The 23,333-nt window shown below is 41.9% G+C and overlaps 1 protein-coding gene across 3 annotated transcripts; it reads left to right on the top strand.

Moving 5' to 3' along the window:
- Window positions 1-2,469: 2,469 nt before the first annotated feature.
- On the top strand, window positions 2,470-23,327 carry brpf3a (bromodomain and PHD finger containing, 3a). Of its 3 annotated transcripts, XM_014166244.3 has the most exons (13): window positions 2,470-2,813; window positions 8,736-10,244; window positions 10,488-10,644; window positions 10,734-10,865; window positions 11,050-11,178; window positions 11,293-11,605; window positions 11,720-12,007; window positions 13,190-13,759; window positions 15,717-15,786; window positions 15,883-15,959; window positions 18,697-18,794; window positions 21,627-21,781; window positions 22,000-23,327. In XM_014166244.3, the coding sequence occupies exons 2-13, from the start codon at window positions 8,755-8,757 to the stop codon at window positions 22,193-22,195; spliced, it is 3,675 nt and encodes a 1,224-aa protein (XP_014021719.2). In that variant the 5' UTR covers window positions 2,470-2,813; window positions 8,736-8,754; the 3' UTR covers window positions 22,196-23,327. The 3 variants fall into 3 exon arrangements, 2 of the variants coding, with proteins under 2 accessions (XP_014021719.2, XP_014021720.1); XM_014166245.3 differs by lacking the exon at window positions 13,190-13,759; XR_006761429.2 differs by lacking the exons at window positions 18,697-18,794; window positions 21,627-21,781; window positions 22,000-23,327 and adding an exon at window positions 15,482-15,535.
- The last annotated feature ends 6 nt before the right edge of the window (window positions 23,328-23,333 follow it).

Below are 23,333 nucleotides of genomic sequence, written 5' to 3'. Positions count from 1 at the left end.
TTGCTGGTTTGATGTTCACCTCAGATTTACACCTTCTTACAGAGAAAGGCTATATATAGGCTATAGACCAGCTGGTGAGTATAGTATGGAAGCTCGTTCCTGACACACACAAAAAAAAATCTGACTACGAGTTATGAGATTGTAAGTCATAATTATGAGATATTAAGTCAAAATTATGAGATATAATGCCTTCAGAAAGTATTCAGACCCCTTGACTTTTTCCACATTTTGTTACATTACAGCATTATTCTAAAATTGATTAAGTTGTTTTTTCCCCCCTCATAAATCTACACGCAATACCCTATAATGACAAAGTAAAAACAGATTTCGAATTTTTAGCAATTTATTCAAAATAAAAAACTGAAATATTACATTGACATAACAGTCTGATGGCCTTGAGATGGAAGCTGTTTTTCAGTCTCTCGGTCCCAGCTTTGATGCACCTGCACTGACCTCGCCTTCTGGATGGTAGCAGGACTGTTAAATGTCCAGGATCCAGACTTACTATCTCACAATTATGACTTAGTATCTCATTATTATGACTTACTATCTCATAATAATGACTTGCTATGTCATAATTATGACTTACATATTTTATAATAATGACTTACTATGTCATAATTATGACTTACAATCTCATAATCAGTGGTGGAAAAAGTACCCAATTGTCATACTTGAGTAAAAGTAAAGATACATTAATAGAAAATGACTCAAGTAAAAGGGAAAGTCACCCAGTAAAATACTACTTGAGTAAAAGTCTAAAAGTATTTGGTTTTAAATATACTTAAGTATCAAAATAAAACATTTAAAGTATAAATTGTTTCAAATTCCTTATATGAAGCAAATATTTAGAATTTACAGATAGCCAGGAGCACACGCCAACACTCAGACATAATTTACAAATGAAGCATTTGTGTTTCGTGAGTCAGTGAGATCAGAGGCAGTAGGGATGACCAGGGATGTTCTCTTTATAAGTGTGTGAATTGGACCATTTTCATGTCATGCAAAATGTGACGAGTTCTTTTGGGTGTCAGGGAAAATGTATGGAGTAAAAAGTACTTCATTTTCTTTAGGAATGTAGTGAAGTACCAACCACCCGAGCCACTGCCTGTTCACCCCGCTACCATCCAGAAGGCAAGGTCAGTACAGGTGCATCAAAGCCTTGACCGAGAGACTGAAAAACAGCTTGTATCTCAAGGCCATCAGACTGCTAAACAGCCTATCACCAACACAGAGAGGCTGCTGCCTACATACAGACTGGAAATCATTGGCCACTTTAATAAATGGATAAGTAGTCACTTTAATAATGACACATTAATAATGTTTACATATCTTGCATTACTCATCTCATATGTATATACTGTATTCTATCCTATCTATTGCATCTTAGCCTATGTCGCTCTGACATTGCTCATCCATATATTTATATATTCTTATTCAATTCCTTTACTTAGATTTGTGTGTATTAGGTATTTGTAGTGGAATTGTTAGACATTACTTGTTAGATATTGCTGCACTGTCAGAACTAGAAGCACAAGCATTTCGCTACACTTGCAATAACATCTGTTAACCATGTTGATTTGATTTTAAGTTAAAGTAAAAGTTGTCAAAAATATAAATATTAAAGTAAAGTACAGATACACAAAAAAACTACTTAAGTAGTACTTTAAAGTATTTTTACTTAAGTACTTTACAACACTGCTCATAATTATACCTTACTATCTCATAACTAAGACGTGGATGTCGATTAAGGCAACCCCCCGGATCTCTCTGATTCAGAGGGGTTGGGTTAAATGCGGAAGACACATTTCAGTTGAATACATTCAGTTGGACAACTGACTAGGTGTCCCCCTTTCCATTTAACTAGTAGTCAGATATATTTTATTTTGCGGCGGGAATGGGCTTCTATAGTATGGAGAACAAATAATAAAGAAAAGAAAGGGGAACATGTTTTTTCTGTTGTTAAATTGACAAACGAAAGGGGGTGGGAATGTTTATAGTATAAACAGTGAAGGGAGCTGGCTGGTTCAGTTGCATGCCGCTATTATTCTTACGTTTCAAACTCTTGCCTGCAGATATTACCCCCTTCACGAAATCTATGTCTATTTTGTTGTATATGGAATACATTGTGACAAGTTCAAAAACTATGCCGAAATAACCTAGAAATAGGCATAGCCTACATTGTGCACCTTGTTCACCTATTTAACCGTATATATTAAAAGGAATACAACTTCTAAGCAGCACCGTGTGTGGACTGAACTGAATGTAACAGGTGTCAAATACTGTTGTCCGTCGATAATGAAGACAAGGCGCGCAAAAGAGAGGTCGAGTAGTTTTTCTCAACGCTTTGCGATAATGTGTTGTCCCGTTACAACTCGATGCGATGGGTTCTCTGTGCTGGCCAATCATAATCGAACGCGCGTAGTGTACGCGGTAAAATTAGGCTGTGCTCGTTTTTTTTTCTCCAAAGGGGCGTTTTTTTCAAGCCATCTTGACTGAATATCTAGCTACATCCCAAGGTAGCTAGCTAGCTACAACAATCTGACACATCTTGCATTATTGTATGTACCATTTAGTGTAGGTGTTTCAATTTGAAGACGTCCAAAAATCACAGATATGTAACCAGGTCGAGTTTGAGCATTTGTCTGAAGTCACCATGGAGGACTGAAGTGCTGAAGATGACGCTGTCGCCCCTGAAATTACCGGGTAGCAATGGCATAGCTTGTTACTAGCATGTCGGTCGTATTTCAACATTAGTTAGCTAACGTTATCTTTCTCTGGCTCGCGCATATCATAGGATCACGTTAAACAAGGTAAACACTTCCGACATTTTGGCTGACTTGTTTGTTTTTGCTTCATAAAATATGGCGCTCGTCATGTCGAGCTAAATGTGCCCTGTGAAAGCTAGCTATCAAATAGTAACGTTAGCTACTTAAAACGTTAGCTAGCGTTCGAGTTGTGTTTGAAGGGTCTGTAGCCTGCGTACACATACGAGGACACATATTGCGGCATTCTAGCCGACATGATACTTGTAGTTGTGCACAGTGTTAACCCAACAATAGTGCCACGGTTATGTTGTTGCCACTGTTTTATAGGTTACTTATCAGTTCACAATAATAGTGACTGCAAATGTTGTATGGATAAAATGGCTGACAGTCGGGTCGGTTTGGTATTTAGCGCCCTGCAACCCAACTATGTGAGCAGAAAAATAGATACGAGCAGTTGATTGGTTACATATAGATGTGTGGAATGTTCTCGAGCTGTGATTGGATGTAATGTTAGATATGCAGCATAGAAACTGCTGTCTTTTTTATTTATTTAACCAGGCTTGTCAGTTAAGAACAAATTCTTATTTACAATGAACATTGGGTTATAACAGCCTTGTTCAGGGGCAGAACGACAGATTTTTACCTCGTCGGCTCGGGGATTCGATCTAGCAACCTTTAACCACTAGGCTACCTGCAGCCCCGTAATCATACCTCAGTGACAATAATAGCTACCAAATTGCTTTTAGTATTTTTCTGATACAAGATGAATCTGTGATAATTTGTTTGATTGCAAATCAGTAGGCCTAATGTCTCTTCTGCTGTGTGGCTATTGGTCATTTCCATGTGAAAGGTCCCAGGAGCACGAACATGTGAAGTTCATAAGAGCATGTCAAATGAAAGCTAAGAGTCTCTCTTAGACTTTAAGGCATATATACATTGCCATAGAAAGTATTCACACCCTTGACTTTTTCCACACTTTGTTGTGTTAGTCTGAATTTTAAAATGGATTAAATGTAGATGTTTTGTCACTGGCCCACACACATAATGTCAATGTGGAATTATGTTTTTTCAAAAATTTTACAAATTAATAAAAATGAAAAGCTGAAATGTCTTGAGTCAATAAGTATTTGACCCCTTTGTTATGGTAAGCCTAAATAAGTTAAGGAGTAAAAATGTGCTTAACAAGTCACATAAGGAGTAAAAATGTGCTTAATTAACAAGTCACATAAGTTGCATGGTCACTGTGCGCAACAGTGTTTTTTTAATGACTACCTCATCATTGTACCCCACACATTAAATTATCTGTAAGGTCCCTCAGTTGAACAGTGAATTTCAAACACTGATTCAACCACAAAGACCAGGGAAGTTTTCCAATGCCTTGCAAAGAAGGGCACCTATTGGTAAATAAAAAAGCAGACATCGAATATGTTTGAGCATGGTGAAGATATTAATTACACATTGGATGGCGTATCAAAATACCCAGTCACTACACAGACACAGGTGTTCTTACTAACTCCGCTGCCGGAGAGGAAGGATGCCACTCAGGGATTTCACCATAAGGCCAATGGGTGACTTTAAAACCGAGATGATCAACAAAAGTGTAGTTACTTCACAATACTAACCTAACAGACAGAATTAAAAGAAAGACGTCTGTACAGAATACAAATATTCCAAAACATGCATCATGTTTGCAGCAAGGCACTAAAGTAATACTGCAAAAAATGTGGCAAAGCAATTCACTTGTCCTGAATACAAATTGTCAAGTTCGAGGCAAATCCAATACATCACATTACTGAGTACCACTCTCCATATTTTCAAGCATATTTAAGGACTGTGGAGTTTTTCAGGAGAAAAAAAGAAACCGAATAGAACTAAGCACAGGCAAAATCCTAGAGGGGGGAAAAAAACTGGTTCAGTCTGCTATCCACCAGACACTGGGAGATGAATTCACCTTTCAGCAGGACAATAACCTAAAACACAAGGCCAAATCTACACTGGAGTTGCTTACCAAGAAGACAGTGAATGTTCCTGAGTGGCCAAGTTACAGTTTTGACTTAAATCTATGGCAAGACCTAAAAATGGTTGTCTAGCAATAATCAATAACCAATTTAACAGAGCTTGATTAAGTTTGAAAAGAATAATTGGCAAATGTTGCACAATTCAGGTGTGGAAAGCTCTTAGAGACTTGCCTAGAAAGACTCAGCTGTAATTGCTGCCAAAGGTGCTTCTACAAAGTATTGACTCAGGGGTGTGAGTACTTATGTAAATTAGATATTCTTGTATACTGAACAAAAATATAAATGCAACATATAAAGCGTTGGTCCCATGTTTCATGAGCTGAAATAAAAGATCCCAGAAGTGTTCCATATGCACAAAAAGCTTATTTCTCTCCAATTTTGTGCACACATTTGTTTACATCCCTGTTAGTGAGCATTTCTCCATTGCCAAGATAATCCATTCACCTGACGGGTGTGACATATCAAGAAGCTGATTAAACAGCATGATCATTACACTGATGCACCTTGTGCTGGGGACAATAAAATGGCCACTCTAAAATGTGCAGTTTTTGTCACAACACAATTCCACAAGTTTTGAGAGCGAGTGCAATTGGCATGCTGACTGCAGGAATGTCCGCCAAAGCTGTTTTTACTTATTTTATTTAAGTAGGCAAGTCAGTTAAGAACAAATATTTTTTTTACTGACAGCCTACCCCGGCCAAAACCTAACCCAGACAACACTGGGCCAATTGTGCACCTCCCTGTGGGACTCTCAATCACAGCTGGTTGTGATACAGCTTGGACTCAAACCAGGGTCTGTAGTCATGCCTCTAGCATTGAGATGCAGTGCCTTAGACCACTGCACCACTTGTGAACCCTCTGTTGCCAGAGCATTGAATGTCCATTTCTCTTCCATAAGTCACCTCCAATGTCGTTTTAGAGAATTTGGCAGTACGTCCAACCGGCCTCACAACCGCGGACCATGTGTAACCACGTCACCCCAGGACTTCGACATCCCCTTTTGTGGGGGAAAACTCATTCTGATTTGCTGGGCCTGGCTCCCCAGTGGGTGGGCCTATGCCCTCCAGGACCCTTCCATGGCTACACCCCTGCCCAGACATGTGAAATCTATATATTAGGGCCAAATGAATTCATTTCACTTGACTGATTTCCTTATATGACCTGTAACTCAGTAAAATCGTTGAAATTGTTGCATATATATTTTTGTTCAGTATATTTAATTTTCAATACATTAGCAAACATTTCTAGGAAGTTTTTCATTTTGTCATTATGGGTTATTATGCGTAGATGGGTGAGAATTTTTATTCATCCATTTTGAATTCAGGCTGTAATGCAACAAATGTGGAATAAGTCAAGGGGTATAAAAGCACTATACATTGTTCAACCATTTTCAATCCCCAAAATTATAATGGAATAATTAAAGCCTTTCATTTCTTGGAATACATCTACCAGATAAAACCTTAAAAGGTATTAGAAATACATCGAAACACAATTTTGAAGTAAAGAATGGCGCAGCTGTCTAAGGCACTGCATCGCAGTGCTAGAGGTGTCACTACAGACCCTGGTTCAATCCTGGACTGTATCACAACCGGCTGTGATAGAGAGTCCCATAGGGCGGCGCACAATTGGCCCAGCGTCGTCCGGGTTAGGGGAGGGTTTGGCCATCATTGTAAAATAAGAATTTGTTCTTAACTGACTTGCCTAGTTAAATAAAAAGACCCTTGCCGACTAATATCACTATTTAGATTAGGATAAGTTTCTTTGCCTTCTGTAAGTTTAGGAAACATTGCATTGTGCCTTGAATATACGTTACCAAAAACCCACATATCTTTAAGATAATTTCACATTTCTCTCCCTCATGAGGAGGGAGGATAAAGAAAATGAACAGAAGTAACAAGTAAAAGTAGACCTATCAATTAGTCAGTGTTTTTACTCATTCAAATTTAGTTTATGAATTAGTAAGTGATTTAAACTCAATTCTGTTACAAAATCAGTAACAGAATTTCCCAAAAAATCATTAACGGAATTTCTGCAATTGATTTGGCTACAATGGGAATATCATAATAGTCACACCACATTTGGGTAACCTGCTACTGTCCTCCCTTCCACTGGCATACTGTTATGTTCAGCTGAACTGTTTCACAAGAGTGTGAAAAGTCTGGACAACCACTCACTCACATACATTTTTATTACTGACACCTACCCCATGAGCCCCCTCTTTCCATTTACTGTAACCAGCCCTCTCAACCACTGAGCACCGACCGCTAACGGACGTTCACAAGTAGTTAAAATTTGGTCAATCCGCCCTGAACTTGATTTCAACATCCACAGACGTCTGGACCGGCCTTGATTTGGCCCAAACATAGACGTCCATGATTGGTTCAGATTTGGTCCGGAACAAATCTGAACCAATCATAGACGTCTAGTTTTCACAAGTTTGTACAGTACAGTATTGTAGAGCGCAGTACAGTTAAGAAAGTAGTATAGTTCAGTACATTACAGTACAGTAGAGCACAGTACAGTAAAGAAAAGTAGAGTACAGTCCTATAGAATGGAGTAGAGGTCTGTACTGTACATAGTAGAGCACACAAGCATGGGTAGGTTACACTATAATGTATTGAACTATACTTTACTGTACTCTACTGTATGGTACTGAACTGTACTCTACTTGACTATACTCCACTGTTCTGTACTTTTATCTCCAAACTTGTGAAACATAGATGTCTATGATTGGTTCACATTTGGTCTGGACCAACCAAATTTGGTCTTGATTGGTGGCAGAGCTCATTATAATAGCCAACGTGTAGAATAATACCCAAATATGCAAAGGAGGATATTAAATATTTCTACGTTTGTGCACCTATTTAGGATACATCACCATGAACTATACATAATTATGCATTTCTGTATAGTACAGATCAGGGACCCATGATGAAATTCCGTTTCTGCAATTCTGTTACCGTGTGTAAATCTACTTCACTTACTGTAGTTTAATTACCAAAGATATGTTTTCACACTCAGGGTGCCATGTCATAGCAGACATCATTGAATCTTAATTCGGAGCAGATATTTAAGAGTTTTTTTTTTAAAATGTCACGTAAAAAGCAAGGGAGATTTTACAGAAATTCTGTTACCAAACTTGGCATCTGCACAGTTCTTCCATTAAATGTTTTTGTAAAAATGTCAGTGTAAAAGTTGCAGAGTTGTATGGTTTGTTGTACTTTGAAATGAATGTTTTTTGTTTGGCATACATTTTAAATGTTTATCATGTTGTGCTGCTGTCATGTTATGTTGCTACCATGTTGTTGTCATGTTATGTTGCTACCATGTTGTTGTCATGTTGTGTTGCTACCATGTTGTTGTCATGTTGTGTTGCTACCATGCTGTGTTGTCATGTGTTGCTGCCTTGCTATGTTGTCTTAGGTCTCTCTTTATGTAGTGTTGTGTTGTCTCTTGTCGTGATGTGTGTTTGTATTATATTTTTATTTATTTTTATTTTGAATCCCGTCCCCCGCAGGAGGCCTTTTGGTAGTCCGTCATTGTAAATAAGAATTTGTTCTTAACTGACTTGCCTGGTTAAATTAAAAAAATTGAAATCTGAGTCTCAGTACTATTACCGTTGAATTGCCCTATTTTGAGCAGAAAATGTAATGTGCATGTTCCTGTGAGTCTCTCTTGCACAAACTTGCAGCAGGCTGGCACTGGTGAGTGCATTAGCTACTGTATGTTGATAAGTTGGTGTTTGACTGTTTCAAATCTCCTCTGGTGGGTTGTCTTCCTTATCTCACATACATTTAAGTTATAGTCTCTCTATCCTAATGTGCTATGTAATCATCATTCATGACATTTCAAATGAAGGATACCTTCTAATTAGTTCCTCTTTTGACTTATTGTGAATTGCATAATTGCTTTCTTTTGCATAACTCCATCCTCACCCTCTTCATTCTAGGAAACTAGTGCAAACCCCCATGAGGAGGCTGCGGAGGCGGGGGTGCAGTGCTGGAGAAGTTGGGCTTGAGATGGGTCGGGGCCGGGGAAGGGGAAGGGGCAGGGTCTCCAGTGTTAGGCCACGGCCGCCTTCCCCCTATAGACTGCAACTATCTCCATCTAGAGAGACTTTGACATATGCTCAGGCCCAGAAGATGGTGGAGGTGGACCTGGATGGAAGGCTTCACAGGATCAACATCACAGACCCTCTGCCAGTCATCACAGAGGACGAGATGATGGCTCAGGACATTGTTGAGTGCAACAGTAACAAAGAGAACAGCGAACAAACCCAGAGCAGAGCCAGACCAGGGCGCAAACCTCCCAACCCAAAGGGCCGCAGGAGGGAGAGCAAAACCTCGTCTCACCTGAGCCGACGTTCTGGCGGTCAGCAACACACGCAAAGCCAAACCGATCCTTCCCAGCACCCTTCCCACCAAAGCCCTCTCCCTGAGCCCACCTTCCGCGTGCTGGACTCCCTGTGTCCTTCAGCCGCACCTCCCCTCCCTGCAGCCTACTACCGGTTCATAGAGAAGTCAGGAGAGGAGCAGGACTGTGAGGCAGAGTACGACATGGACGAGGAGGACCTGGCCTGGCTGGAGATGGTCAACCAAAAGAGGGTGTCTGATGGCCACGCCTCCGTCTCCCCGGATACCTTTGAGCTGCTGATCGACCGTCTGGAGAGGGAGTCCATCCTGGAGTCACGGAGCCAGGCCCTGTCCCAGAGTGCCATAGACGAGGACGCCTTCTGCTGCGTCTGCCTGGACGACGAGTGTCTCAACAGCAACGTCATCCTGTTCTGTGACATCTGCAACCTGGCCGTCCACCAGGAGTGCTACGGCGTGCCCTACATCCCTGAGGGTCAGTGGCTGTGCCGCTGCTGTCTGCAGTCCCCCTCGCGCCCCGTGGACTGTGTGCTCTGCCCCAACCGGGGAGGTGCCTTCAAACAGACTAGTGATGGACGCTGGGCCCACGTAGTCTGTGCCATATGGATACCAGAGGTGTGCTTTGCCAACACGGTGTTCCTGGAGCCCGTGGAGGGGGTGAACAACATCCCCCCAGCCCGCTGGAAGCTCACTTGCCACCTGTGCAAGCAGAAAGGCTGGGGCGCGTCCATCCAGTGCCACAAGGCCAACTGTTACCGGGCCTTCCATGTCACCTGTGCCCAGAAGGCTGGCCTCTTCATGAAGATCGACCCGGTCCGAGAGACCGGAGTCAACGGAACCACCTTTTCTGTAAAGAAAACTGCCTTCTGTGAGAATCACTCCCCGGTCGGGTTAAGGCGAGATGGGTCTGGTGATGTGGAGGGGAGGCTGGTGGGAGGAAGGGGGAACAGAGGTCAAAGGTCATACACTCAGAGCCCCCTGGCACCACCCAGTAAAAAGACTCCCAAGGGCCAGAAGAAGAAGAAAGGTCAGACGACCCGTCGCTCTGCTGTGCCTGTACTGCTGGTGCCTCAGATCCCGTCTCACAGGTCAGCCCTCCCACACCCCTTCTACCAACACAACACTCCCAGTAGAATTCTTCTCTTTTGTCTTCTTACTACCGGTATATTTGCTTTGAGTAATCTTCAGTTTAGAGAGCACATTTTTATAGCCTAATAATAATGTATGTTTAACGGAACAGTACAACTGCCTTGTACTAACTACTAACACACTATCTATACAGTGGGAAGATGCCAAAATATGAATAACAGTTATTGCAATGTCATGAACAGGCTGAACAAGATTTGCACTGGGGTTGCTGTCCAGAGGAAGAACCAGTTCATGCAGAGGCTTCACAACTACTGGCTGCTGAAACGTCAATCCCGAAACGGCATGCCTCTCATCCGGCGCCTGCACTCGCATCTGCAGGCTCACAAGACTGCTGAGCAGGTCAGGAAAATACAGGGGGGGGGGCTTTATGTCAATTATAGATCCCGTGTTGATAGTGAAATGTAAATTGTGTGTTTGCATGTGTTCAGAGGGAGCCTGATGAGAAGCTTAGTGCGCAAAGGGAGGAGCTACGGTACTGGCAGAAGTTGCGGCAGGACCTAGAGAGAGCCCGACTTCTGGTGGAACTCATTCGCAAGAGAGAGCGACTAAAGAGAGAGCAGGTAATTTGTCAGTCGGTGGAGGCCATGCTTTTACATACTGTATAATCATGAGTTGCCATTTGCATATTACGTATGAAAATAATGCATTTTTACAATCTCTGTATCTGTCTAATTGCTTTCCTTAAATGACTCTGCACCCTTTCATATTACCTCTTTATCTCCCCCTCTTTCATTCTCCCTCCAGATGAAACTTCATCAGGCTGCTCTGGAGCTGAAGTTGACCCCTGCGTTAATACTGCTGCGCTCCACCCTGGACCAGCTTCAGGAGAAGGACACGGCACAGATCTTCTCTCAGCCTGTGAATCTAGCAGAGGTTAGTGGAGTTAGATACATTTTTTGCATTGCTTTACAATTCAGCTTCTAGAAATGATTTTCTCACCTGCTTCTTTCTTGAAAAGTTTGTTCACTTGTATGTTTTTAATTGAAGGTCCCGGACTATCTGGAGTTCATCTCCAAGCCCATGGACTTGTCCAGCATGCGTGCCAAACTGGAGGCCCATGCTTACTGCTCCATTGCAGACCTGGAGGGCGACTTCAACCTCATGGTGTCCAACTGCCTGAGGTACAACTCCAAGGAGACCGCGTTCCACCGAGCCGCCCTGCATCTGCGGGAGGTGGGAGGGGCCGTCCTCCGCCACGCCCACAGACAGGCCCAGAGCATCGGGTTGGACCCCAGCACGGGCATGCACCTCCCAGACTTTCCCAACATGCACGGCTTCTACCAATGCACCTGGGAGGACGGTGAGCACAGCTCACAGGTTGGGTTGACCGTGGAATGGAATTCAGAGAATAAAGCTTCACAATCATAACTCATGTCCCTCTTCTCTTTCTCCTCTTTTTGTGTTCTCTCTACAGTGGACTCTCTCCTGGACCCAGACAACAGGCTCCACCTGTCCACAGAGGAGCAGCTGAAGGCCCTGCTGGAGAAGCTGGACATGGTGACGTCCATGCGCTCCAGTGGAGGGAGAACCAAACGTATCCGGCTGTTGCGCAGAGAGATCAACACGATCGGGCACAAGCAGCAGCGCTCGCAGTCTCTCAATGGGAAAGAAGAAGAAGTCGAGGAAGAGGGGGAAGAAGAAATGGGAGAGAAGGGCAATGTGGAGAACGGCCCTTTAACATCAGCCTCTACCCCGGGGACAGGTAAGAGAAGGGATTTAGTTGCTTTCCAACCCTACTAATCTTTCTAGAATTGATGTGTTAGTCAAATTATTGATTTGTTGTTGTGCAATTCTGATTTTATTACCCTAAAGCAGGTATTCCCAAACTGGGTGAGGTATGCGCAATGTCGTGGTGGGTACGCCAAATAAAAAAGTGATTTTTTAAAAATTTTTAATTATATATTTTTTGCAAATTTTTTCTGCACATTTTCAACAGTACATTTATATTTTCCAACGGAGCTATACATTTGGGTGAGGTTTTTTTTCTCACCTGAGTAGCCTCGTTTCATTGCCAAAACTTTTATTAAACCATCTAGTGTTCAGCGAAATAACAACACAATGTCAACCACAGGTAGCCTAGTCAAATAATTAACATCTAATCACATTAACCGTTATTCTCTCGTGGGAAACCTTCACTCTTGCGCAGACATTTAGAAACAAAACATGGCAATTTGAAAAATAAGCCACGGGAGTTTTCTGAGCGAGAATAAAGATGACTTTCGAGTAAGTAAGACATGTATAAAAGCAACAGATACCATTAATAAGAAGGGGCTAGAAGCGTCTTATATGGTGAGCTACCGAGTGACTAGGACAGGCAAGCCCCATACTATTGTGGAGGACTTCATTCGTCCTGCTGCCGCGGATATGGCCGGGACAATGCTGGGGGAAAAGGCCAAAAAAACTATACAGACAATGCCTTCATCAAACAACACTGTTTCACAACGCATCAGTGACATGGCAGGAGATGTTTTAAAATTGTACAAATATTTAGGTTCTATGTGGTAAATGGCAGGTCTCGGTTTATGGAGAGTGAATTCAATTGTCTCTTCGTCATCTTGCTAGGTAGTTATCTAGCTGTGGCCATCTGGCTAGTAACAACAAGGGCTTTCTACAAAATAGCAACATTAGTGCAGATATCTTGGATTCTAGACCATAAGCAATAAACATGGATATGCAAACAACGCTACTGCCACTTTCTGGCTTGGAGTATTTTAACAAGGCTGAGTGGCTGACGACTTCCATTGTCTTTGCTGTGTGAACACAAAAGAGATTGACTGCCGACACTGTTCAGAGGTGCTAAGTACTGTCGGGAGGCAAACATTGACAATCCTACCGGTGTGTCTGAGCTTTAACAAAGTGATAAATGTATGTTTCCTTCTTGTAGATGACTCTCCACCAACACTAGAGCCTTCATGCCCAGTGTCGTCCCCCCTGCCAGTCGATGCCCCCCCTGAACCACCCTTACTGGGCCTAGTGACCACAGGGCGAAGGTCACCAGGGCGCTCCTACAAGCGCCAGAGATCCTCCCGTAGTGGGGGCAACGGGCGGAGTGATGATGATACTGAAGTTGGGGAGACACCGACACCGTGCAAACATGAGGAGGCTTCTCAAGAGGTCTCTCCTTTGGAGACTCCCAGTCCTCCCATTAACGCCTGTCCTTTGGTTGGAGTTGGCCGCCGTACATCCGTTCTGTTCAAGAAAGCTAAAAATGGAGCAAGACTCGCAAAGAACAAGGCGGCTCAGTTACAGAACAGACGAACCACTGAGGGTAAAACCAATGGCTTGGACCGTACCCCCACCATTCCAAAACCTCCCAGTGTGACCACCCACTCCAACCCTGCCCCTCCCCCCACGCCGCCCACACCCTCCTCACCGTCATCCCACCACCTGAGGTCCAGAGGGTCCAACTCTGACAGCGAGGCAGACAAGCCCCTCCATCTCGTCAAAGAGGACGGTAGATACAAAACATTTAATTTACATTTGCTCTGTCATTTCATTCCAGCTCTATTTTGTATCGTCTGAGATCCCCAAAGATTGGAAAGCTGCCGCGGGCATCCCCCTCTTCAAAGGGGGAGACACTCTAGACCCAAACTGTTATAGACCTATATCCATCCTGCCCTGCCTTTCTAAAATCTTAGAAAGCCAAGTTAACAAACAGACCATCGACCATTTCGAATCCCACCGTACCTTCTCCACTATGCAATCTGGTTTCCGAGCTGGTCATGGGTGCACCTCAACCACGCTCAAGGTCCTAAACGATATCATAACCGCCATCGATAAAAGACAGTACTGTGCAGCTGTCTTCATCGACCTGGCCAAGGCTTTCGACTGTCAATCACCGCATTCTTATCGGCAGACTCAATAGCCTTGGCTTCTCAAATGACTGCCTCGCCTGGTTCACCAAGTACTTCTCAGATAGAGTTCAGCGTGTCAAATCGGAGGGCCTGTTGTCCGGACCTCTGGCAGTCTCTATGGGGGTGCCACAGGGTTCAATTCTCTGTATATATCAATGATGTCGCTCTTGCTGCTGGTGATTCTCTGATCCACCTCTACTCAGACGACGCCATTCTGTATACATCTGGCCCTTCTTTGGACACTGTGCTAACAAACCTCCAAACGAGCTTCAATGCCATACAACTCTCCTTCCGTGGCCTCCAACTGGTTTTAAATGCTAGTAAAACTAAGTGCATGTTCTTCAACCGATTGCTGCCCGCACCCTCCCGCCCGACTAGCATCACTACTCTGGACGGTTCTGACTTAGAATATGTGGACTACTACAAATACCTAGGTGTCTGGTTAGACTGTAAACTCTCCTTCCAGACTCACATTAAGCATCTCCAATCCAAAATGTAATCTAGAATCGGCTTCCTATTTCGCAACAAAGCATCCTTCACTCATGCTGCCAAACATACCCTCGTAAAACTGACTATTCTACCGATCCTTGACTTTGGCGATGTAATTTACAAAATAGCCTCCAACACTCTACTCGGCAAACTGGATGTAGTCTATCACAGTGCCATCCATTTTGTCACCAAAGCCCCGTATACTACCCACCACTGCGACCTGTATGCTCTCGTTGGCTGGCCCTCACTACATATTCGGCGCCAAACCCACTGGCTCCAGGTCATCTATAAAACTCTTTGCAAAGTAAAGCACCGCCTTATCTCAGCTCACTGGTCACCATAGCATCCCCCACCCGTAGCACGCGCTTCAGCAGGTATATTTCACTGGTCATCCCCAAAGCCAACACTTCCTTTTGCCGCTTCCTTTTTCCTCACTTCCTTCCAGTTCTCTGCGGCCAATGACTGGAACGAACTGCAAAAATCACTGAAGGTGGAGTCTTATATCTCCCTCTCTAACTTTAAGCATAAGCTGTCAGAGCAGCTTACCGATCACTGTACCTGTACACAGCCCATCTGTAAATAGCACACCCAACTACCTCATCCCCATATTGTTACTTATCCTCTTGCACTTTTGCACCCCAGTATCTCTACTTGCACATCATCATCTGCGCATCTATCACTCCAGTGTTAATGCTAAAATTGTAATTATTTTGCCTCTATGGCCTATTTATTGCCTTACCTCCGTACTCTTCTACATTTGCACACACTGTACATAGATTGTTCTGTTGTGTTACTGACTGTATTTATGTGTAACTTTGCTTTATCTTGGCCAGGTCGCAGTTGTAAGTGAGAACTTGTTCTCAACTGGCCTACCTGGTTAAATAAAGGTGAAATAAAAAAAATGAAAAGAAAAGCTGTATGTGATTGTATTAACAAGTTACTTGTAAACAACAAATTACTTGTTATAAAGGAAAACATGTCTTCACCCTTTATTTGTGAGGGTTGAATAAGGGAAGAGAGGGTAGATAATGATGATGATATCAATTAACAGAATTTGTATTCTACTAGGCTTGACAAATGGGCTAGGAAAGCACAAAGAGGACTCCTCAGACCCACCATCCAATGACCAAAAACACAGGTGAGGATCTCTCTGAACACCTGATGCTCTGATATTCAAGGTGGAATATATTCAGAAATATTATACATCTTCCCTCTGTTCTGTCTATGGATGTAGTGCCCCCCTGCTACCCAAACGCAGTCGTGGTAAACCAGCTCTGGCTAAAGTCCCAGAGAGGCAGAATGGAGGCTCAGGTGAGTGTGTCCAGGCACCACATACCTTAGGGTCAGACATAATAGCTTTGTTTTCGCAAATATGGATGTATACAGTTGGGTAGAAAATGATTGGCACCCTTGATAAAGATGAGCAAAAAAGACTGTATAAAATGAAGAATACAAATACCAAGCTATATTGTATTCTACATGTTTTTGGGGAAATTATATTATTTTGTACTAATACAATTTCTCAGAGAAAAGGTAATCATTTTTTTCTCTCAAAGATAGGGGTCAACATGATTGCCACCTCTAAAGTGTTATAAATAAAATCTGCATTAACATTCTACTTTTAAAATTTAATCTCAGTTTAAGGAACCGTATTGTGGCCTTCCATGGCTTCTTGTTTCACCGGGGTATAAAAATGAGCTAACACCCATGTAAAATCCCTTTGTCAACCATCACCATGGGAAAAGGCAAAGAACTTACAAATGAAAAGAGACAAATGTTGGTTGACCTTCAGGCAAAACATTTCTTTGCTAAAAAAACAATAATACACTTATTAAAGGACAATTTCCCATGAAAATCAACTTCTCCTTTTGAAAATGGCCTATGTTGCATCTATATGAGTCAGAAGCATTTATTCTAGTTTAAAAATTAACTACAAAGTTTAAATAGGATCATTTTGGTCATCATGTCGGTCTCGTCTGCATCATGATTTACTTGAGGGTTTGGATTACAATTATGTCAACAATTCATGCCCCTTTTGCCTATAAAGACGTAGGGGGCACCGTGTTTTCTGGGAAAGACTGGACGAGTTCGCCCGGTGCCCTGGGCGGGTGCAGACCTCATCTTAGGAGCACCAATGAAATGGTCGAAAATGTGCAGACCCGGCGCACCAGGCCATGCAAAACAAATTCCACAGACAACACGAGTATCTTTGGCAGAAGCGTGATGTGCAATGCTCATGTCCTACCTATGCCCGTGACGTTTAGGCCCTACCATACCCAGGCCCGCGACGTTTAGGCCCTACCATACCCAGGCCCGCGACGTTTAGGCCCTACCATACCCAGGCCCGATTGCTCCTGCCAAATTTACCACCCAAATCAGAAATAACTTCCTCCTTTAGTAAATCCATTACCTGCTCCTCTCTCTGTCGCTCGCTCCCTAGTTGCAATGCGCTCTGCCCATGGTGCTCTGAGTCGCCATAGTAACGTCTTCGCTTGGGCTGCTCTGCTCAATGTAGAGAGATGAGAGAGTAGTTCGCTGTAGCTACTTATCGTCATTCTAAACTCTGACAAAAGTCAAGGAACATCTCTCCATCTCTCCTGTCTTATATTTGACGAGGTTGAAGCACTTCTGACACCACGTTATGATCTTAGTCAGAGCACGAGCAAATGGCTCTGCTTCAAAATGTTAGTGATCAATTTAGTGATGCCTTGCCCGTACCCTAGTTATTGATAAAAAAAAACTGGCCTTACCGGCCCTAACCCGGTGCATAATGCTGGGATCTGTCAGGCTCGGGTTGGATAGCAGAGCACTACTGCACATATTGATCAGGAAATAGCTACTCTAGTGAAAATGGGCTTCCGTAGAAGTTGTTCAACAATCAGATGTCCAGGAAAGGTATTACAGCCAATGCTAGCTACAAGTTTTTCTGGCTGTCAACCATCAAACGTAAGACTGTGCCTGGTGTTGTTGCTGACGGTGAGTTGGTTACACTAGCTAGCTACATTATTTGATTATACTAGCGAGTAGCAAGGTGTTGTAGAACGAGTGTCTCAAGAAACACATTCCAGACACTAGTTCTTGCTATCTTGGCATAGCTGTGATTTGACTGAGAAATATCAGCTAGCTAACATGAGATAGAAAAAAGCCTTTATTGAGAGCAACCAACAAATGTAAACGCCTGGAGTTTGCTAAACGGCATTGGCACTTGGAATGAACCGGTGCTATGGTCAGATAACATGAAAATTGAGCTCTTTTGCACACACACACACACCAGTGGTGGGTTTGGTGTGATTATAATTTTTTTTTTATTGTATGCAGAAAATAAACTCATATTTACTTTAAAATATGGTAGTATTTGATGTTCTGGGGCTATTTTGCTTCTGGTGGTCCTGGGACCCTTAAGGTCAATGGCATCATGAACTTTACCAAGTACCAGGACATTTTAGCCAATAGCACTGTTGCCTCTGCCAGGAGGCTAAAACTTAGTGGACCTTCCAGCAAGACAATAACCCCTAGTACACATCCAATTCCACAAAGAAATGGAAGATTCGGTATGGAAGAATAGCCTAAGATCCCTCCCAATGCGTTCTACAATCTCATCAAATATTTTAGAAAAAGGTTCAGTGCTGTTGTCATCGCAAGGGGAGTTTTGCAGAGTATTGAAAACAGTGGTGCCAATTTTGACCCCTATCTTTTTAAAACTATTTTTTTGTATTACTTGTTAAACAAAATCTCTCTCTGAGCAGTTGTATTAGTATAAAATAATTGTATTATTTATTTTAGTCTTTTTTTACTCATCTTTATCATTTTGGACCTGACTGTCCATTTTAGAAAATTCTATAAAATTCTAGAATTCCATGATATATATATATATATATATATATAATATATATATATATATATATATATATATATATATATATATATATATATATATATATATATATATATATATATATATATATATATATATATATATATATATATATAAAAAATAAAATAAAATCCATGTCAATTTGAGTTAAACATCCCTTGTCTTTGTCCTCAGGGATGAGTATGCTTTTGCCCTTTGAAAGTCAGACAGAGCTCACACCACTGGACCTGGTCTGGGCTAAGTGTCGTGGATATCCATCATACCCAGCAATGGTGAGAGAACATGAGTTATGTCATTCATTCATTGTATGTGCCTTCAGGAAGTATTCACACCCCAAAACTTTTTCCACGTTACAGCCTCAATTTAAAATGAATTAAATTTAGATTGTGTCACTGATCTACAAACAATACCCCATAATGTGAAAGTATGTTTTTACATGTATTTATTTTTTTACTAATTAATCAAAAATGAAAAGCTTAAATGTCTTGAGTCAATAAATATTCAACCCCTTTGTTTATGGCAAGCCTAAATAAAAAAAATTTTTATACAAAATTGGGTTGCTAATGTATAAAGAAAATACAACTGAAATATCACATTTTCGTAAGTATTCACACCCTTTACTTAGTACTAAGTTGAAGGACCTTTGTCAGCGATTAGGTATGCTATTAGTCTTTTTAGGTATGACGCTACAAGTTTGGCACACCTGTATTTGGGGAGTTTATCCCATTCTTCTCAGCAAATCATCTCAAGTTCTGTCAGGTTGTATGGGGAGTGTCGCTGCACAGCTATTTTCAGGGCTCTCCAGAGATGTTCGATCGGGTTCAAGTCCGGGCTCTGGCTGGGCCACTCAAGGACATTCAGAGACTTGTCCTGAAGCTACTCCTGCTTTTTCTTGGCTGTGTGCTTAGTGTTGTTGTCCTACTCACCCTAGTCTGAAGTCCAGAGCAGTCTGGAGCAGGTTTTCATCAAGGATCTTTCTGTACATTGCTCTGCTCATATTTCCCTCAATCCTAGTCTCCCAGTCCCTGCCGCTGAAAAACATCCCCACAGCATGATGCTGCCACCACGCTTCACCGTAGGGATGGTGCTAGGTTTCCTCCAGACTTGGCATTCAGGCCAATCTTGGTTTCATCAGACCAGAGAATGTTGTTTCTCATGGTCGGTGAGTACTTGAGGTGCCTCCAAGCGGGCTGTCATGTGTCTTTTACTGAGGGGTGGCTTCCGTCTGGCCCGCTCTACCATAAAGGCCTGATTGGTGGAGTGCTGCAGAGATGGCTGTCCTTCTGGAAGGTTCTCCCATCTACACAGAGGAGCTCTGTCAGAGTGATCATCGGGTTCTTGGTCACCTCCCTGACCAAGGCCCTTCTCCCCTGATTGCTCAGTTTGGCCGGGCAGCCAGCTCTAGGAAGAGTCTTGGTCGTTCCAAACTTGTTCCATTTAAGAATGATGGAGGCCACTGTGTTCTTAGGACCTTCAATGCTGCAGGAATGTTTTGTTACCCTTCCCCAGATCTGTGCCTCGACACAATCCTTTCTCTGAGCTCTACAGATAATTACTTCGACCTCATGGCTTGGTCTTTGCTCTGACATTCACTGTCTCATAGCAATGGGTCTCAATACTTATGTAAATAAGCTATTTCTGTTTTTTATTTTTATTAATACATTTGCACAAATTTTTAAAAACCTGTTTTTGCTTTGTCAAATATTTTATACATTTTAGAATAAGTCAAGGTGTCTGAATACTTTCCGAAGGCACACTGTAAGTTGCATGAACTCTCTCTGTGTGCAATAATGGTGTGTAACATGATTTTTGAATGACTACCACACATACAATTATCTTTAAGTTCCCTCAGTCGAGCAGTGAATTTCAACCACAGATTCAACTACAAAGACCAGGAATGTTTTGTCAATGCCTTGCGAAGAAGGGCACCTATTGGTAGATGGGTAAATATCCCTTTGAGCATGGTGAAATTATTAATTACACTTTGGAAGGTGTATCAATACACAGTCACTACAAAGATACAGGTGTCCTTCCTAACTCAATTGACGGAGAGGAAGGAAACCACTCAGGGATTTCACCATGGTGATTTTAAACCAGTTAGAGTTAAATGGCTGTGATCGAACTGAGGATGGCTCAAAAAGATTGTAGTTACTCCACAATACTAACCTAAATGTGAAAAGTGAAAAGAAGGAAGCCTGTACTGAATAAAACATCTTCCAAAACATGCATCCTGTTTGCAATAAGGCACTAAAGTAATACTGCAAAAAATGTGGCAAATACAACACATCACCGAGTTCCACTCTCCATATTTTCAAGCATGGTGGTGGCTCCATCATGTTATGGGTATGCTTGTCATCCGCAAGGACTAGGGAGCTTTTTTAGGATTAAAATAAAAAGTCCCAGAGGTAAACCTGGTCTGCTTCCAACACATTGTGAGACAAATCCACCTTTCAGCAGGTCAATAACCTAATACGCAAGGCCAAACTGGAGTTACTTGCCAAGACAACATTGAATGTTTCTGAGGGGCTTAGTTACAGTTTACTTAAATTGACTTAAATATATGGCAAGACTTGAAAATAGCTGTCTAGCAATGATCAACAACCAACATGACAGAGCTCGAAGAATTCTAAAAAGCATAATGAGCAAATATTGTACAATCCAGGCGTGGAAAGCTCTTAGAGACTTACCCAGAAAGACTCTCAGCTGTAATTCCTGCCAAAGGTGCTTCTCATATGTATTGACTCAGGTGGTTGAATACTTGTGTAATAAAAAATATATTAGTGTTTTGTCCATTTAATTAAAAAAATAATGTACATTCTTCCACTCTGACAAGAGTATTTTGTGTAGATCGTTGTCACAACATGACAATTAAATACATTTTAATCTTACTTTGTCACACAACAACATTTAAAAAAAGTCAACGGGTGTGAACACTTTCTGAAAGCACTGCAATAGACTTCGCTTGATTTTCAAGAGTTTTTGGTTTGGCACACGTAATGGTTGACAAGTTACCTTCTTTTAGATGTAGTTGATTTTGACTTTACCAGTCGTTGTTGTAGCACAGAGAGTTACAGGATACATAAACTTCCAATTGATTTCCCCAGGTTGTTGACCCTGACATGCCTCAGGAAGGGCTTCTTCACAACGGCATCCCCATCCCCGTGCCTCCTGGGGACGTGCTCAAACTGGGGGAGCGGAGGCAGAAAGCGACAGGGGAGAGGCACTACCTCGTGCTGTTCTTCGACACCAAAAGGACCTGGTAAGAAAGTAAAGATGAGCGTTCTGCTGAATGATAATTCACATAGTTGCTGGATAGTTGATGTGGGTGTCTATTGATTCCCTCATATTGTATCCCAAAAAACATTCCTTACCCTAGGACACTTTAACGGGTGACTATCCAGGAAAATAGAGCTGGTCTAAAGAGCTTTCCCTCCTATTGTTTTTGTCGTTCTGTTGAACCATCTTGCTGCCTTTCAGGCAATGGCTGCCACGGGACAAGTTGCTGCCAATGGGGATGGATGACACAGTGGACAAACTGCGGCTGATGGAGGGAAAGAAGCCCAGCGTCCGCAAGTCTGTACACACGGCATACGACCGTGCCATGATACACCTGAACCACGTTATGAACCACGCCAAGGGGAACCTCAGTTTCAACCCCTCCAATTTCATATGAAGGATTTTTATCAGTGTGCAAATCCACCGCAATCTGTCTGGTTAGGAGGGATCAAACCAATAACAAAGAGCTTGAGTGAGAGAAGAACGACCCGATCTTCATTAATTCACCAGAAGGTGGACATGGAATTTGAGTGGTTTGATATACTGAAATGAGTGATGGTCTGGTTGACTCTCATCTCTTCGGGTGAACATGATCATTTTGGAATTTGGGGGAAATGTGAGAGGAGTTCCTAAAAGACATGATAAAATGTGATTATTCATTGTGACTTAGTTTTTAATGACTTTTACACAACCACTCCGTTGCAATGAGTCTAGTAATATTATGGTTGTTTTAGGCCAAGTGAATCAACACATCAAGTAAATACATTGTATTTATTTTATCCTCAAAAGGGATTTGCTAGATTCAAAGCATATTCAGATTGTATTTTGTCATTGAAATACCATGCTTCTTCAACATATTTTTACACATTGTGAAGCAATTTTCTGTTCTTTTATTATTATTTTTTTAATATGAAATGAAAATGGTATGCTTGTTGCAGCTATTTGATGGAACATGAGGACTTTTGAATGTCTAGTCAGGACAATGGAGATGATGCTGTTTCTCACCGGTCATGTCAGCGGTCACTGCAACCACTTTTAACAAGGTCAATAACTTGGCTAAATATTATTTGCCAAACCTCCAATGACTTGAAAAGCACAATCTGTTAGTTAGAAAAGGTTTATAGAATATATGAGCTGTGAAGCCATAGCTATAAAAAGAAAATGTGATATAACTCTTATGTGCATGTGTAGAAGCATATGCACATCCTTTTGTAAATATGTAAATGTCTGTGTTTATAATACACAAAGTAATTTAAGGAATGCAAAAAATCAAAATAGATTTTAATTTACATCGTGTGACAATTTGAAAGTGTTATTTAAAAATAAATGTATGTACGAAGCTCTGTAGCTATTTGTATCAGTGACAATACTTATTGAGATGTGGTCAGTTGGCACGGCATAAAAGTGCACCAGCCTCCTTGACTGAGGTGGCAAAGGACTTCTGGATCTTCTAATTTGAATTGTACCACAAGATCTACAATCTGTCTGAAACAATATTTTCTCACAAGAAATAAATTGTTTTAAATGGTTGTTTG

This window comes from Salmo salar, chromosome 22, assembly GCF_965601325.2.
Source record: "Salmo salar chromosome 22, fSalSal1, whole genome shotgun sequence".
In the NCBI taxonomy this organism is placed as follows: Eukaryota; Metazoa; Chordata; class Actinopteri; order Salmoniformes; family Salmonidae; genus Salmo; species Salmo salar.
The sequence above is the reverse complement of the archived record's forward strand: the minus strand, read 5'-3'. Positions and strand labels throughout refer to the sequence as shown.